The 16,355-nt window shown below is 41.9% G+C and overlaps 1 protein-coding gene across 4 annotated transcripts in view; it reads right to left on the reverse strand.

Moving 5' to 3' along the window:
* Positions 1-355: 355 nt before the first annotated feature.
* rragd (ras-related GTP binding D) overlaps positions 356-16,355 on the reverse strand; it is a 57,655-nt gene continuing 41,655 nt past the window's right edge. Inside the window, exons 6-7 of one of the 4 annotated variants that reach the window (XM_074659971.1) lie at positions 15,368-15,516; positions 356-2,549 (exon numbers count right to left, since the gene is read on the reverse strand). In XM_074659971.1, the coding sequence (XP_074516072.1) occupies positions 2,398-2,549; positions 15,368-15,516 (301 nt within the window). In that variant the 3' untranslated portion in view covers positions 356-2,397. Of the gene's footprint in view, positions 2,550-7,210; positions 7,511-14,216; positions 14,638-15,367; positions 15,517-16,355 lie in introns of those variants that run through there. The other 3 variants (XM_074659974.1, XM_074659972.1, XM_074659973.1) reach the window with 3 other exon arrangements.

The raw sequence follows: 16,355 nt of genomic DNA on the forward strand, positions 1-16,355 counted from the left end.
AACTTACTGAAACTCTAAAGCACATACGCTACACATATTCTGACACTTTTTATCAGGATAATTGAAGTTTTTTCTGGCCTGTGATCCTGTTCTTAAGGACCCCAAGGTCAGAAAACTCTTGCAGATTTTGTTTACATTCTTTTGTACAGTTATGGCTACATCATGACTGATCCGATCTTGTATTGAGTGATACAGACGTACAAATAATATTGTCACTGCACCTGTCATTGTATCACGTATCCTGGTTACACATTGTAAAAGTAGTTCTATGAGCACATGCAGAGGCCTCCAACAGGCTACATCTGTGTGAAACAGACCAAACTGACTGTGGCTGCATTACAATTAGAGTGATAACCACCGCTAAAGCCTTTATTAGCTACTGTACATCAAATACAAACAGTTACTGTCAAATTTACATAAGGGCTTAAAAGAGAGAGGATATGAGAGAGATTTCTTTGAAATGGGTTCGACATAGAACTGGAACCCTGAGCAGCGGTGTTATATTACATGAAAGAGCTGTTTTTTTTATTAAATAAAATGTTAATATAATGGAAAAATCACATTTCCTCATACATTTTATGTGAACTGTAAATATAAAATGTAAATAAATGATGTGATAAACAGCAATGAAAACACGCGTGAATAAGCACATGACTCAGACTTTTCCCCTACAGGAACTCAACGACCCTGAACCTGAACCTGAAGGAACCTGGAAGGTTTAGGTTTCTACGTTCTGCGTTGTTTTTTACAGATTTTTTACAAACCAGAACATTTCGGATATACATCACTGAAAACGTGGTCATTTTTATGTGCTGCCTGGTAGACCAACACATTCTCATCCCAGATCGTCACATACTGACAGTCAGGACCCCTCGGCGTCACAGGACCCCTACGGTCGCAGTAAACACGGGGTTAACGTTGTGAATTCAACCAAAAACACTTGTTTAGGTTTAGGGAAACATCCTGGTTTGGGTTAAAATTACTAAGTTTCTAAAGTGAAAGTGAAACTTTACGTTGTGATCACGGTAAGTAAGGGATAATGTACAGCGAGCCGGTCATTGTTGTGAAAGAAACCCAGACAGGGCGATGCCGTGCCGTGCGAAGCGGAGGGGTCTCTCATCGCCCTGAAGGGGTTTATTTCACGACAATGACCCGCTAGCTGTACATTGTTGCACAGCTACTTACTTAAGAAATCAATAATTTGACACAAAAACGACATCAGAGCTGCAACCATAGCAACAATCTGCTTTAAACAATAACAGACCGGAGAACGCTGTGATTGACCAATCAGAATCGAGTATTCAACACAGCCGTGTAATAACACATTATAATAACCATCATATATAAATGGTACATTGATAGTTAATTAAACTTTGGTTAGTAGTTATTTTAATGTTCAAAACTTAAATGATAAATGTTTACAAATTATTAGTAATGCTATAATTTTTTATTTTCTCATTAGTTTATGTAATATTACATATTTTTATTTAATAATGAATTATTTTATAAATTATCTATTGTATCATAGTTGATAAACGATAACAATTACAGACTGATTACATTAGTAAACTATTTATTATCCGTTTATTGTTGCACAGATAACATTTTATATATTAAGTATTTGTTAGTGATTACCAAATGATTTGTAAATTTTTAAGAAATTGTTTGTAAAACATCTATAAATATTACATAGATAGCTGGACAGGAAACCTTATTAACCACAAACTATTAACTATCTAAATTATTAATAATTATAGATGCTTTACAAAGTATTTATCAAGCATTTAACAAGGTGTTATAATCATCAGTTACAACTTTATAATAACTATATCCAAATAATGTTTATAGATGGTTTACATACCAGATATTAACAATTAATAAATCGTTACAAATATCTTTATGTAATATTTATAGATGTTTCACAAACAGTTTCTTAAAGGTTTAAAATAATTTAGTGATCATTAACAAATACTATAATTTTGTATATAAATTGTATAACATGCCACAATAAACTGTTAAAATAACATAAATTATAGCATTACTAATAATTAATTAACATTATTAATTATCATTTAATGTTTTGTTAACAGTAAAATAACTATTAACTTAAGTTAAATTAACAATTAACAAATTATCAATTATATTAAATAATAATAAATAATTAAATATCAAACTCTCATATTATAGACAACAGAGATAGTGCATACCATAATGTTTATTTTCAGATGTGGACGGAAGTCTGATTTGACCTCTGGGGACCGTGAGAAGTCAAATTCACGATGGCCGCCAGTCCCCCGGGTCTAATGTCTGTCCAATGAGACGGTGTGGAGTCGGGTTGAGTCTCCTGGATTGGTCAGGGTGCAGCTCGGGTACATTTGGCTGTCTGTTGTGATGTCATCAGTGGGGGTTGCTGAGCACTCCATTGGTCATAGTCAGTTTGCTCCACCTCCTCTGACTGAGAAGTTTACGATTCTGTTGAACCTTCACTCGAACATCAAAAACCTCCTGGATGGCTTTCTTGAAGCAGTGGAAATTGTAGTCAATCAGTCCTGTGAGGGACAGAGAGAAGACAGTCAAGTCCATTACAGGCTAGAGAGGGAAAGACGAAAAAAATATATATATACATAGCAATAATAAAAAAAAGTAAGAGCTGCAAAGGTTGGATTATCCAGAATTATAAGACAGATGAATTGTTATTTTCATAGACACTCTTTTTATACACCCGTATAACGTAGTTGAGCCTTGCCGTCTCTGAGCAGCTGTCAATCACTCGCCAACTCCGATCAAACGGTCAAACTAGGCAGCGCTGATCAAATATGAATCAATATTCGGTTACTGTAATGCCTATTTCTCTCCTCAGATGTGCTCAGAATCATCTTCTAGTGTACTATTTAGCTGTAAAATGAGAAAGTTTGTGACACGGCAGCCATGTGAGATCAGTTGAGGAAATACCAAGCACCGCCCACCAGCCGGAGCACACTTTCACACCTAGTGAGCAGCTCAAACTCATTTGGGTGACAGTGAGACACAAGACCACAGACATGTTTGATAGGTGTTTATCTGTTGAAAGGTGGTCCTAATGTTGGTCCCTATGCACTGTGGACATTCAGCAGCTACAAACAAATCACTGAATCTGATATTCTGTTCTAAAAGATAGCTCCATGCAGATATTGTCAGTGACTGTGTGAACCACTGCTGTAGAGGTTAGAGTCAACCTGGGACCAGAGAATTACAGATTTGGATCCCTGAAGCCTGTATGAAAAGGTGGGGAGTGGACAAGCACTGGTTCCATCAGCAGCCAGTGGATGAGGACCCTTCAGTGGGGCAGTGAGCCCCCTGCTGCTCCAGGGCAGCTCCCGGCAGCTCACCTTCCTGCTCCATCATTAGAAAGCACTCTGTGTAACAGCAGCAGAAAATACACACAAACCCACTGAATTGTGCCTCCTTCGTCTGTTTTCTATAGACAAAATAGTCTATATAATATATATCGATGTTATTCAGTTTGTCTGTCGACTTAGGCCAGTTAAGATACGGTGACACATTTATTTGTAGAATCACAGACAATTTACAGTTCAAAACGGCTTAGTTGTTACAGTTGAGAACAAAACACAGCACCACAGTTGATCAATTCACCCGCAATTTAAAAGTGAATTGATTTAAGTTCAGATCGGCTGCAAGCGTTAGCAGCCTGGCTACAGCTACTGTAGCTGCCTGGCTACCGCTAGCAGCCTGGCTACCGCTAGCAGCCTGGCTACTGCTACTGTAGCTGCCTGGCTACCGCTAGCAGCCTGGCTACTGCTACTGTAGCTGCCTGGCTACTGCTACTGTAGCTGCCTGGCTACCGCTAGCAGCCTGGCTACTGCTACTGTAGCTGCCTGGCTACCGCTAGCAGCCTGGCTACTAACCCAAAACAAAAATCAATTCTAAGAATCCCAATTTGAACTAGAAACCCATATCTCAGTGCTATGATAAAGGCAGAGTGAAACTGCACATAACACCCGGTGGCAGTCAGCTTGCGTTTGCTAGTGTTAGCCATATTGCTAACGCTAGCTAACGCTAACTTAGACGTTTGCTTCTTTTGTTCCAGATACAAAATAGCCTATAGATGTTTCTTTCTGACTGGTCCTGTCCTCCTTGTAGCTACTAGTTTTCTGGCCTCAAGCGTTAGCAACATGGCTACCGCTAGCAGCCTGGTTACCGCTAGTAGCCTGGCTACTAACCCAAAAAAAAACAAAAAAACGTAAGAATCCCAATTTGAACTTGAAACCCATAGCTCAGTGCTATGATAAAGGTCAAGGTCAAGGTCAGGAAAAAACGTTATTATTCCCTAGGGGCAATTTGTTGTACAGTCAGCAGTACCACACAGTCATCAAACAACAACAATAAACACAATAAATAGCCTATTAAAGGCAATAAATTAATCCCACTCAAAAACAAGATTAATCCCACTCAGAGTACAATTCATGGCGAGGATGTTGACATCGTGGACTCTTATAAGTACCTGGGCACAGTGTTTGACTCTCATCTCAAGTACGATGTAAACACTGAGTCCATTGTTAAACGAAGCCAACAGAGAATTCATTTGCTGCGGAAAATCAACTCCTTTGGTGTGAGTAGATCTATCCTGTGTACTGTCTACTTGTCATATATTGAGAGCCTTTTAACCTTTTCATTTATTTGCTGGTTTAACGGTTTGTCTATGAAGGACAGGAATTGCCTAAATAACATTGTGAAAGTCTGCTCCAAAATCATCGGAGCCCAGCAGAGCAACTTAAACTCTCTCTGGGAGAAACGTGTTCTCCAGAAGGCCAGAAACATTATTAATCACGACCAAATCCTGTCCAGTGAGTTCACACTACTGCCTTCAGGACGGCGCTATCTGCCGCCTCACACAAAGACAAACCGCTACTCCAAGTCATTCATTCCTTCCGCCATTAAACTGCTGAACGCAGAGTAACTATCACGAATGAACGACAACAAAAATGTTTTATTTACTTTGAATGTACAGTTATTTTGCACTAACCACATAACGGTTGTCTGTGTTTGCATTAGGTACATTCTTGGAATGCAATTTGCTATGTGCAAATACTCTTGGCACTTTATTCTATTCTATTTATTTATTTATTTATTTATTCATTCCTTTATTCTTTTATCTCGTCTTGTTTTTATTCTTGTATTCATTGTTTTTATTGCGAATATTTTTAATCTCGTACTTTTATTGATCTGCACCTCCCCATATGCCACCTACTGTGTTCCCTCTGTCAATGATGATTGTGCAGTATGAATGTGTGTATATGTCTCGGTGGACTGCAGAAACTGAATTGCCCTTCGGGGATAAATAAAGCTCTCTGTATCTGTATAAATACAAAAGCTTACAATATACAACATTACAGGGCATTGTTTAGGAAACCAATGGCAGTCTGAGTCCATTTAGGCAGACTCTCTGCGGCCTGACGGGAGCAACCTGAACTCAATGGACAGGGGATGGCTAGGATCAGCTAGGACCAGCTAGGACCGACTGAGCCTTCTTCAAGGTCCTACTTTGGAACAGAGGAGACAAGTCATTCAGGGTGGTGCCTGCAATTTTGCTGCACACTTTGACTATACCCTGCAACCTATTCCTGTTTTTGAGGGTAAGCAACCCATACCAGCTGATAAAGGAGAACGTCAACACAGACTCGATAAAACAAGAATAAAACATTTTCATAAAAGTGTTGTCCACCTTAAAACTACAAAGTTTATGGTAAAAATACATCCGCTGATGAGCTTTTTTACATACAGCGTCCACCTGAGTCTCAAAGGTTAGCCTGTCATCCAGTACCGTGCCAAAGTATTTGTACTGCTGAACCACCTCAACAGCTCGATCATTAAGCCTTACAGGACAGAAGACCGTAGGATTCTTCCGGAAATCTACTATCGTCTCCTTTGTTTTGGACACATTTATATTTAAAAAGGACGTCCTACACCAGTCAGTGAATTCTGACACTACCGGGCCATGATCAGGGTCGTCATTACTGAGGAGAGACACGATCACCGAATCATCAGCAAACTTCAGAACATGTCGCTTCGAGTGTTGAGTTTGGCCCTCATTTGTATATAAAACAAATAAAAGAGGCGAGAGGATGCAGGATCAATATTGTGGATGCTTTTCAGCCTTTATGCTAAAATATGTGGTTGAATAAAGGCAGAGTAAAACTAGACATAACACCCGGTGGCAGTCAGCTTGCATTGCTGGTGTTAGCCATATTACTAACGCTAGATAACGCTGACGCTAACTTAGATGTTTGCTTCTCTTGTTACAGAATACAGTGACCAGACGTTCCTGTTTGTCCGGGACTGTCCCTGTTTGTCCGGGACTGTCCCTGTTTCAAGCTGACGTGTTCCCAGTCCCGACACATATCTGTAAAACACTCAAATGTCCCGGTTTTCATCAGTCACTGACAAATTGTCCCAGTTTTCACCACAATTAAAATAATAATATCATACTTACTTAGATGTTGATCATGTTCCACTAATTAATTTGTGTGCATGAGATAAGTATAGAGAGCCAGCACAGCGCACAGCTGCAGTCTCTATAGAGAGTGATGTTGCGCGCTGTCAAGCCAACATTACGCACGGACACAACAGATGTCCGCTGCTTACATTTAGTGTAGTTTTGAACCACAGAACCCTCCGTGCTTATGTGCACATCAAACGTGTCATTTTGATTAATTATTCTACACAGTTCCTTCTGCGTATCAACAGGCATTTCGCTCAGCTTATAACTCCCTCAGGACCGGCCGTTCCGTCTTTGACCCGGTTTCTCCATCCTGACCAAAATTTCGTCTGAGCTCCACAATTATAGTTATAATATCCTGAGACAAAACAAGTTGAAAAATAATGTACGTAGGCCCAGACAACAATACGTTTCCTCTTAGAGAAACTCTCTACAGGACTCCCAATCTGTCATCACGGGGATAGTCCTGTGATTAAAAGGGGTGAAAGTAGTGAATGTGATAAATGATTGTCACAGCCTTTAATGCCCCCCACCCCCCTACGAAAATGCCTTCTCTCTGATTCCACTCCGTGCCCAAGTGTGCCACAGGTGCGCCAAGTTAACCATCCTGATGAAAACGCCTACGGTGCGTGCATATTAGCGCATGCCCATGTGCGTGTGAACGCAAGTGCATCAACGTGCGGTACACTTAAGTGTCCCGGTTTGGGGGTTTGAAAATATGGTCACCCTATTCCAGAAGCAAAATAAAGATGTTTCTTTCTGACTGGTCCTGGCTTCCTTGTAGGTACTGGTTCGTTTTCTGGCTGCAAGTGTTACACCACTCACACACACGGTTTGGTGTAGAAGAGAGAGTTCAACTTTTATTAATTCACCGGCAGAACTGGCAAAACAAAACTAGCTGTCGAGCAGCACCGGGCACACACACTTCACAGAACAAGGGCTCCGTCTAACAACAGAAACTTCTTCTTCTTCGCTGGTAGTCATTTACGACAGAGAGTTTCACCCTGCCCCCTGCTGGTGGGTGTAATTATACATATTTAAACAAAAGACTGAATATCACAGCATATTACTGAATGACATATTAGATAAATGTAACTAGGAATAGATATAAAAAATTATATATCTCTCAGGTGCTACAATCCTCCCCTGCCAAATGAATGTTGTCCTCAACATTAGCATTCAATTTCAGTGCAACTCTGACTATAGGATGTAATACCAATACAACTACGTCATTAAGACAACACTTTACATTTAACATGTCATATAATGGCAATGGCTTTCACTGAAAGTTAGCAAGACGTAAATGTTCTTCAGTGCATTTGAACAGATTTTACCTTAAGTGTACATTACTATTGTATACCATGTGATCTCATCACACTCTGCTCTTAAATAACACCACAGTGTTTAAACTTAAGAATAGTCTTAACTCTGAGCAGTTGTAACAATATACAGTACTAAATTGATACTTTGAAACAAAAACATTTCTGTCACTTCGCTATACACTTCACATCATACACACATGTACCAAAAACATTCCATATGCATTACTTAAATATGCCATATCTTAATCCAAACTATATAGTTTGTGACTAAACTTCTTTTCAGTTGCATATCCCATATGAGTAACGTTTTGAAAATATAAGCAATTTACTAAATGCATCTTTTTTTCTCTTTTTGTTTAAACCAGGTAAGTTTAAACAACAATTAAATCACAGTAGATAACTTCACATTACTTTCAGACTCTTTTCTTCTGTATACTTTATTTATCTCAGTCCTCATTGTCCCATGACATCCATACTGGACAGTAACTACTCAGTTCACAAACAGTCCATGTTACTGTATCTGTTCTTCCAGAATAATCTGCAACAGTCCATAATGAACCCATTAGCAGTCTTTCAGTAATATCCTGCGGGAACAAGAGCAGGATAAACCAGTTGTGTTCCAAACATCTGTGGAGGTAGCCAGGGCACACTGTATTGTCCATATACTGGTACCAGTGCATTTACATACAGCGGGTTAGTGTGAAGCCCCACCACACGACGAGTAGGCTGACCTAATGATTCATAGGTCAATGTCTCTTTCGGTCGTCTTTCCCTCTGTGACCTGCGTGGCTGTGTGTCAGAAGGCTCTGACTCCTGTTCGCTGGGCAGGTCTTCAGACTGAACAGTTTCTGCGACCTCTTGAGTGTCATGTCCAGCTGTGACATCTCCGGTAAAGTCATTGTCCACAAGCATTTGCGCTGGAGCATCCATTCTGAACTCCTCCGCTTCAGCGTCAAGTTCAGGCTGAGGTACTGTTTCAGGAGTAATGGGAGGTGCAACATTTTGCTCTGCAGGCTGATGGTGATGGTGCCTCAGTCTATGAGCCCAGTAATATTCCTCCTCATCTGAACTCTCTGAGTCCTCTGATGTCTCATTTGGTGTATTCTCTTTGTGTCGCTTTCTTTGTCGAGTATGAGAATTTTGTCCTCCCACAGTGCTTTGAGCTGGTTCCTGAAGTGGCAAAGCATTACATGGCATTAACATGTTGCGATGGAGGATTCTGCCTCTCCCTGTGCCACGTTCAGATTTTACCTCATAGACTGGGCTGTCTTTCCCCTTTTGAGAGACCACAATGTGTATTTGATCCTCCCAATATGAGCGCAGTTTTCCTGGTCCGCCACGCTCTGACATATTTCTCACAAGGACCCTGTCTCCTGGAGAAAGCACTGAACTTTGTCTCTTTTGGTCATAATACGCTTTTCCTCTTGCTGTAGTCTTTTGGATGGTTTTTGATGCAATGTCATATGCTTCTTTCATCTGCTGCTGCCATTTTTGAGCATATTCCTGGTGTGAATTACATCCTTCCTCATCATTTATTCCAAAGATCAAGTCAATAGGCAAACAGGGATTTCTGCCAAAAAGCAAGTAGAAAGGAGAATATCCAGTTGCTTCACTGGTTGTGCAGTTGTAAGCATGTACGACTTTACTCACATAGTCACTCCAATTCCCCTTTTTCTCCTCATCCAAGGTCCGCAGCATTGACAACAAGGTGCGATTAAATCTTTCAGCTGGGTTTCCTTGTGGATGATAGGGAGTTGTTTTTGAGTTGGTCATGCCAGAGTATTTTTGCAGCCGTCTGAATAGGTGGTTCTCAAATTCTTTGCCTTGATCGTGATGTATTTTAGCAGGAAAACCGAATTTGAGAGAAAAATCATTGAAGATCTTTTCGGCTGCTGTTTTGCCTGATTTGTTACGGGTTGGGTAGGCTTGTGCAAACTTAGTGAAGTTGTCAATAATCACTAAAATATACTCATACCCTCCCCTGCTTTTTTCAAGGTGAAGATAGTCTATAGAAACCATTTCGAACGGTGCTGTTGCAGGTACATGACACATAGGGGCTCTGCTATGCACGGCAGGTTTTTTCTGGATGTTGCACTTACAAACTTGGGTGATAAAAAACTCAATGTCTTTTTGCATCCCAGGCCAATAAAACCTCTGCCTAGCAAGGTGTAAGACACGTTCTACCCCCAAGTGTCCCATTTCACAGTGAAGGTACTTGTACACAAGCTCTTTGTACTTTTCTGGAAGCACAATTTGATTACAGGTTGCCGTTTTGCGCTTCAACAGACCCTCTTCAGAAACATACAGTCTTTTCCATTCATGTAGCAGTTGCTTAGTTTTTGCTGCTTCCATATACATGATCCTCTTGTCTGGTTTTTCCCCAGACCTTTTCGACTGGAGTACATGGGATATGACAGGGTCTTGCAACTGTGCCTGTAGTAACTCTTGCTGTGTTACTTTTATGTCTGGCTGATTATCTGCAGCTAACTCCTGAACATGTGGGCTGCATGTAATGGCTGAAACCCAGTCCACTTCGTGTTGTTTTTGTGTTGCATTGAATATCACACTTAAAACTTCAGGGGAGCACTGCTCTGTGCACTCGCTCATATAAGAGTCCATACTCACAGGTGTGCGGGACAGGAAATTTGCATCTGTATTTGTTTTTCCTGGACGGTACTTCAGTGTTATGTTGAAGTCGGCAAGCTCACACACCCAGCGATGTCCGGTCGCATTCAGTTTAGCTGTGCTCAAAACATAAGTAACAGGGTTGTTATCACTGTATACTGTTACAGAGGGGGCATAAAACAAATAATCCCTAAACCTGTCTGTAACAGCCCACTTGAGCGCTAAAAACTCAAGCTTCCCTGAATGTAAGTGGTAGTTTTTTTCTGCTGGTGTCAATGTTCGTGAGCCGTACCCAATAACTCTGAGTTTGCCTTCCTGCCTCTGGTACAAGACTCCTCCCAGTCCTTGTTCTGAAGCATCAACATGGAGAATGAAGGGATCTTCAAACCTTGGATAAGCTATTACAGGTGGGTTAGTCAGGACATCAACTAGATAGTTCAAGGCTTTCTGGTGAGTGTCACTCCACACTATTTTCTGATGTGGGGGGAGCTGTCCTGCCCCTGCTGACCGAAAGGTGGGCTTTGACTTAGGACTTGGGGTTACATCTGTTGAGAGTAGTTCATACAGGCATTTTGCATGACGAGAGAAATCCTGCACATAGCTTCTATAGTACCCCAGGAAACCCAGAAGTTTGCGCAACTCTTTAATGTTTGTAGGGTTTTTTGTCTTAAGCGCTTGCACAGCTGCGATTTCTTTACTGTCCATCTTGTAGCCTTCAGCTGAACTCACTCTTCCAACATAGCGTACCTCATTTTTGAATAGGTCACATTTGTCTGGCCTCAGCTTAATTCCCCAAGCTTGCTGTTGTTTGAGGACAGACCTCACATCCTCAACATGCTGTGTGAATGTTTTACTGTAAACTAAGACATCATCCAAGTATGGAATACATATTTTGTCTCTGAGACCTTCCAAACAAAGCCTTAGGCTCCCATCTTTTTTCCTCACGCAGACCACTGAAGCAGCATATGGGGAGGTGGATTTGCGGATGAAGCCTTTGCTTAACAAGTCCTGGATGTGGTTCTTTACCTCCTCATACAATGGGCGAGGTATGGCATTATATGTTCTGGCTACTGGGATCTCATCAGTTAGCTTAATGTCCATTTTTAAGTTTTTAATGTAACCTACATCATCTTTGTGTCTGGCAAATGCTCCTGATTCCTCCCTGAGCATTTGTTTGACCACCGCTTGTTGTTCACTGGTCAAGTGGTCTACCTTGACAGGTGGATCCAGCAGTTTGTCCTGGGGATCATCTTGAGATGATTCTGTGGTGGAGCATGGTGGAACCTGAGAATTTTCAACAACTACAGAATTAACCTGGTGTTCTTCTGAGTACACTGGGTAACAGTCTGTTATTCTCTGCATGCTTCCTATCACAGCTTTACTTGGCATTGTGATGTCATGTTGCGTGGTATTTCTCACATAAATGTTCACTTTACGTGAGGAACAGGAAACATTTATCAGTTGACAGGTGATTTTGAGGCCTTCATCCAATGACAAGTTCTCCTCAGGTTCAAAGAGCATTTCAGTTTTCACTTTGAGATTGGTTTTGACAGGACAGGTAATACACTTTATTTCCCCCCTTGGAACTACAACAGATGTGCGTCCTGTGAGGACAGGGTAAGTAAGTCTCATTTGTAGCTCCCTGAATGAGGTTAAGCAATGTTTCTGCCTTTACTGACCCTAGTCTGAGTGAATTTCTGAGCAAAGCTACTCTTTCACTAGACTGAACCTGGTCCTCTCTGTTTATCAACATCTCCTCAATGGCATTAAATCCTATTATGGGCCTCTGCACTATGTCCCTGCTCACTAGTACTGGAACTAGTATCTCATCAGATCTTGCTGCTTTAGCTTTAGGATCACACAGACTGAAACTAACTGGGACCCATCCCTGAAAGGGGATTTCTGTGCCATTTGCAGCCCTTAACTCCAGCAGTTCATCATCACTTAGCAGGTCACTGATGGGACGGATTCTTGCATCAGGTAAGTTTTGTGACTTCCATGTCTCACTCATGATGGACACTTGTGTTCCTGTGTCCCACAGGGCTTGAGTCTTGACACTGTTCATTCTGCACCATACAAGACACTTTTTGCCTACCAGTTGTGCTACTTGCTTGCGTTTTGTACAAGGGTTGTGTGAGTGAGAGGGTTGGTCTCCTTTAAGTTTCACATTTGACTTTAAAGGTGCTGATGGGTGACGAGAGGGTAGTTTTTTTCTTTTCCCCTTCACTGCACACAGGGTTACAGGCTCTGTTTGAGGGTTCCGCTTTGGGTGATTTTGGGACTTTAATTCCGAGGTCATGGCACGTCCCTCCATCACAACCTCTGGTAGTTTCCCGACGGCTTCTGTCTTTCCCCTACTCTGCACCCTCTTGCCCAATGTGTGTCACTGCCGCACTTAAAACAATGATTGCAGTCCTTTTTGTCCTGCTGACATGCTACACATTGTCTCCTTGGCCTCTTAAAAGCATCAGCTGGAGCTTTGGTTTGGCCATCATCAACAGTATTTCTTCCCCGCTGGACGGTTTGCACAAGGAATGCTACTTGACCTGTGAGCTCCCTTATTGCTGTGTTGCTCTCCTCCATCTTTGTAATTAGGGGGTTCTCTTTAATTGGTTTGTTAGCTTTAGCTGAGACTGTGGTTGTCAAAGGGTCATTTTCATCCTCACTCCTCTCTACTGTTCTCAGACTTGCTTTATGAGTGGCTTTAATTGTAGCTTTATTCTTTTGGGCTCTCATTTTCATACAACTGTGCTATCTGCATTTTTTGAAGGAGCAGCTCATCACTACTGTTCTCATCCTGCAGATAAATCCTCATTTCTGCTCTTATGTTATCATTTGACAAGCCTGTCATGATGGACTGAGAACATTGGCTATGAACTAGCTCTTTGTTATATTTCAGGCCAGACTGGGAACGTTCAGATGCAAACAGGACCTTTTGCTGCAGGTCAAGTACTCGGACCAGAAAATCAAGTGCAGTTTCACCAGGTCCCTGTACAGCTTTTGTCAGTTGTTGGTACAGTACTGTTGCATCCTTTTCTGCATAGTGTGTTCCTAATATTTGTCTGAGAGTGGCTAGGGTGAGATCCATTTTCCCCTCTAAATAGCTCCTCAGTTTCAAGCCAGGATTCACAGCACGTATGACAGCCTCCATAATTTCCTCTTCTGGAAAGCCCTTCCTTAGACCACTTTCAATCTGGTGTTCAAGGCTGCTAAAGCTCAAAGTGTCTCTTGATGTTGACTCACCAACATGTCCGTTTATCCTGAAGTCCTTTCTGAATCCATTGGAAACCAGAAAGCTGTTGCTGATGGAGTCTCTGCCTCTGCTTTGCGTCCCCTCGTCCCGCGCTGTCTCCCGGGCGACCCGCTGCTTCGGCGCCGGTATGAGCGGTGCGCGGTCTCCCTGCCGGCGTCCCGACGCAGGCTGTGCGGAGCGAGCCGCCTCCTCCTCCTCCTCCTCGTCGGCCGCAGGTGAAGAGAAGAGTAGCGCTGCTCCCGCGACGTCGGTCTCCGCCGGGTCCTCTCGCAGAGCTTCCAGTACATCATTCAGTTCCAAAAGCACGGACATGCCTTCGTCTTCCCTCTCCAGAAAGTACTCACGTTCACAAAACTCCACAATGTGCTTCACCATTGCACGGTGGGTTTTGTTTTTAATGTCCTCAGAGTCTTCGCCAGCAATGTTGCAGTACTCACAAACTCTGTGCAGTTCTTTCACAGTCAGTCCAAACAATTTGGTTTCTATTTCTGACAGAAACTCTTCTCGGTGCTCCGACATCTTGTTTAAAGCGCTTTTGACTCGTCAACACTTGGAAAACAATAAAACGAGACGGCGTCGTGCTAGCTAAACTTCAACTGTTCTCTGTAGCTAACATTAGCTCACTTAGTTGCTCTGCTGCTCTCACACGCGTGTCCAACGTTACCGTGTTCTTCCAGAGTTAAAAAGTCCTTCGCCGTGAAATAATATCCATACTCATCTTGGTAGGACCTCCAAATTGTTACACCACTCACACACACGGTTTGGTGTAGAAGAGAGAGTTCAACTTTTATTAATTCACCGGCAGAACTGGCAAAACAAAACTGGCTGTCGAGCAGCACCGGGCACACACACTTCACAGAACAAGGGCTCCGTCTAACAACAGAAACTTCTTCTTCTTCGCTGGTAGTCATTTACGACAGAGAGTTTCACCCTGTCCCCTGCTGGCGGGTGTAATTATACATATTTAAACAAAAGACTGAATATCACAGCATATTACTGAATGACATATTAGATAAATGGAACTAGGAATAGATATAAAAAATGATATATCTCTCAGGTGCTACACAAGCGTTAACAACATGGCTACCACTAGCAGACTGGCTACTGCTAGCAGCCTGGTTACTAACCCAAAAACAAAAAAACAACCATAAGAATCCCAATTCGAACTAGAAACCCATATCTCAGTGCTATGATAAAGGCAGAGTGAAACTACACATAACACCCGGTGGAAGTCGGAATTGCATAGTGAAAGCGAGGTGCCATTATTCGACAGCGATTACATAGTGCAATCAACATTTACTTCAAAATGATAAGTTAAAGCAAAACTTGTCCATTTAACACTGTCATCTTTAGCTTCCGCCCGCTGTTAGCTGCTCACTTAACAGAATTTTAATCTTTGGATGTTTCTTGCTGAAATGCACCTTGGAGTCGCAGTTAAGTTTTTATATACACAAGCTTGTACCTTCGACTTTTATCAAAGAACCAGATATTTTCTAGCAGAGCTCTTAATGTTTTGTACTGATGATTGAAATGGGAGATGCAAGCCATAGAAGTACGCCAACTCTACATCAAGTGCTGAGCTCAGGTAAAGGAGTGCATGTTGAATGGCTGTTGACACCCGCTGCTAGTTTCTAACGTGCACGTAAATGTGCTGACTGTAGGTGTACTGACCTTTCCTCTCAAAGCTTTCCTTGCGGACGAAGCAGACCATGGCGAGGAACTTGGTGACCTCCTTCAGGTACATGACTGTAGTGTTGTTCAGGTGGATAATGGCCATAGACTCCTTGTCATAGGGTAAACCAGCTTCACTGTCTGTAAGACTGAAGGAGAGGAGACAGAAAAAAAACACATTTCACTGAGCTCCAGTGAGGAAAAAATAATGCATCATCTGACATACAATACTGTTTCAAACACAGGGGGGACTTCTATTCGATTTCAGGAAACAACAACCTCTGATTTTAGTATTCAAGGTGGAACGGGAAGAGACAGAGAGGGAAACGGAAGCAGTGATGGGAGCTGTTTGAAGGCAGACAGGAGTCTGAGAATTTAAACAAGCAGAGCAGGAGAGAAACTGAACACTGTGGGCAGAGAGAGGACATGTTGTTCTTTCTTACTTTTCTCTTGTAATTTATTCTGTTTTCCAACAAACAAAAGAAAACATTGTTTGTTTTCTTCCTTCCATCTGATGAATATACATTTTGTCTTGCTGGTGTATATATTTGTGTTTCCTTCTCTTTTCCAGCCACATGGGTCTTTTCTCTATTCGGTATACATACGCAGGCACACTGCAGCATCAACTCCTGTTAACACAGAACCCCAAACAGACAAATAAATGGCCAAGTTTATTAGTATGGCCCTTTCATCACAGCTGGTTAAATGATTGAAACTATATGTGAAAACTAGGCATCAGACCGTCAGCTCAGGACAAGGAAAACTCCCACAGAACAGATTAACAGAACGTCTAAAACTGGGTCAGTACTCTGATAAGACAACCTCATTTGCAAGTGTGAAGTTGTGTTTTGTGCTGTGGAGAAAGCAGAGCAAACAGGGCCTGATATCATCGGCACTGTTTACATTCTAACCTCGTATTCATTCTGAATCCACTTTTCCTCTTTACATGTAGCAACACAACTTCAATCAGCAATCACAACGCCTAGAC

This window comes from Sebastes fasciatus, chromosome 15, assembly GCF_043250625.1.
Source record: "Sebastes fasciatus isolate fSebFas1 chromosome 15, fSebFas1.pri, whole genome shotgun sequence".
In the NCBI taxonomy this organism is placed as follows: Eukaryota; Metazoa; Chordata; class Actinopteri; order Perciformes; family Sebastidae; genus Sebastes; species Sebastes fasciatus.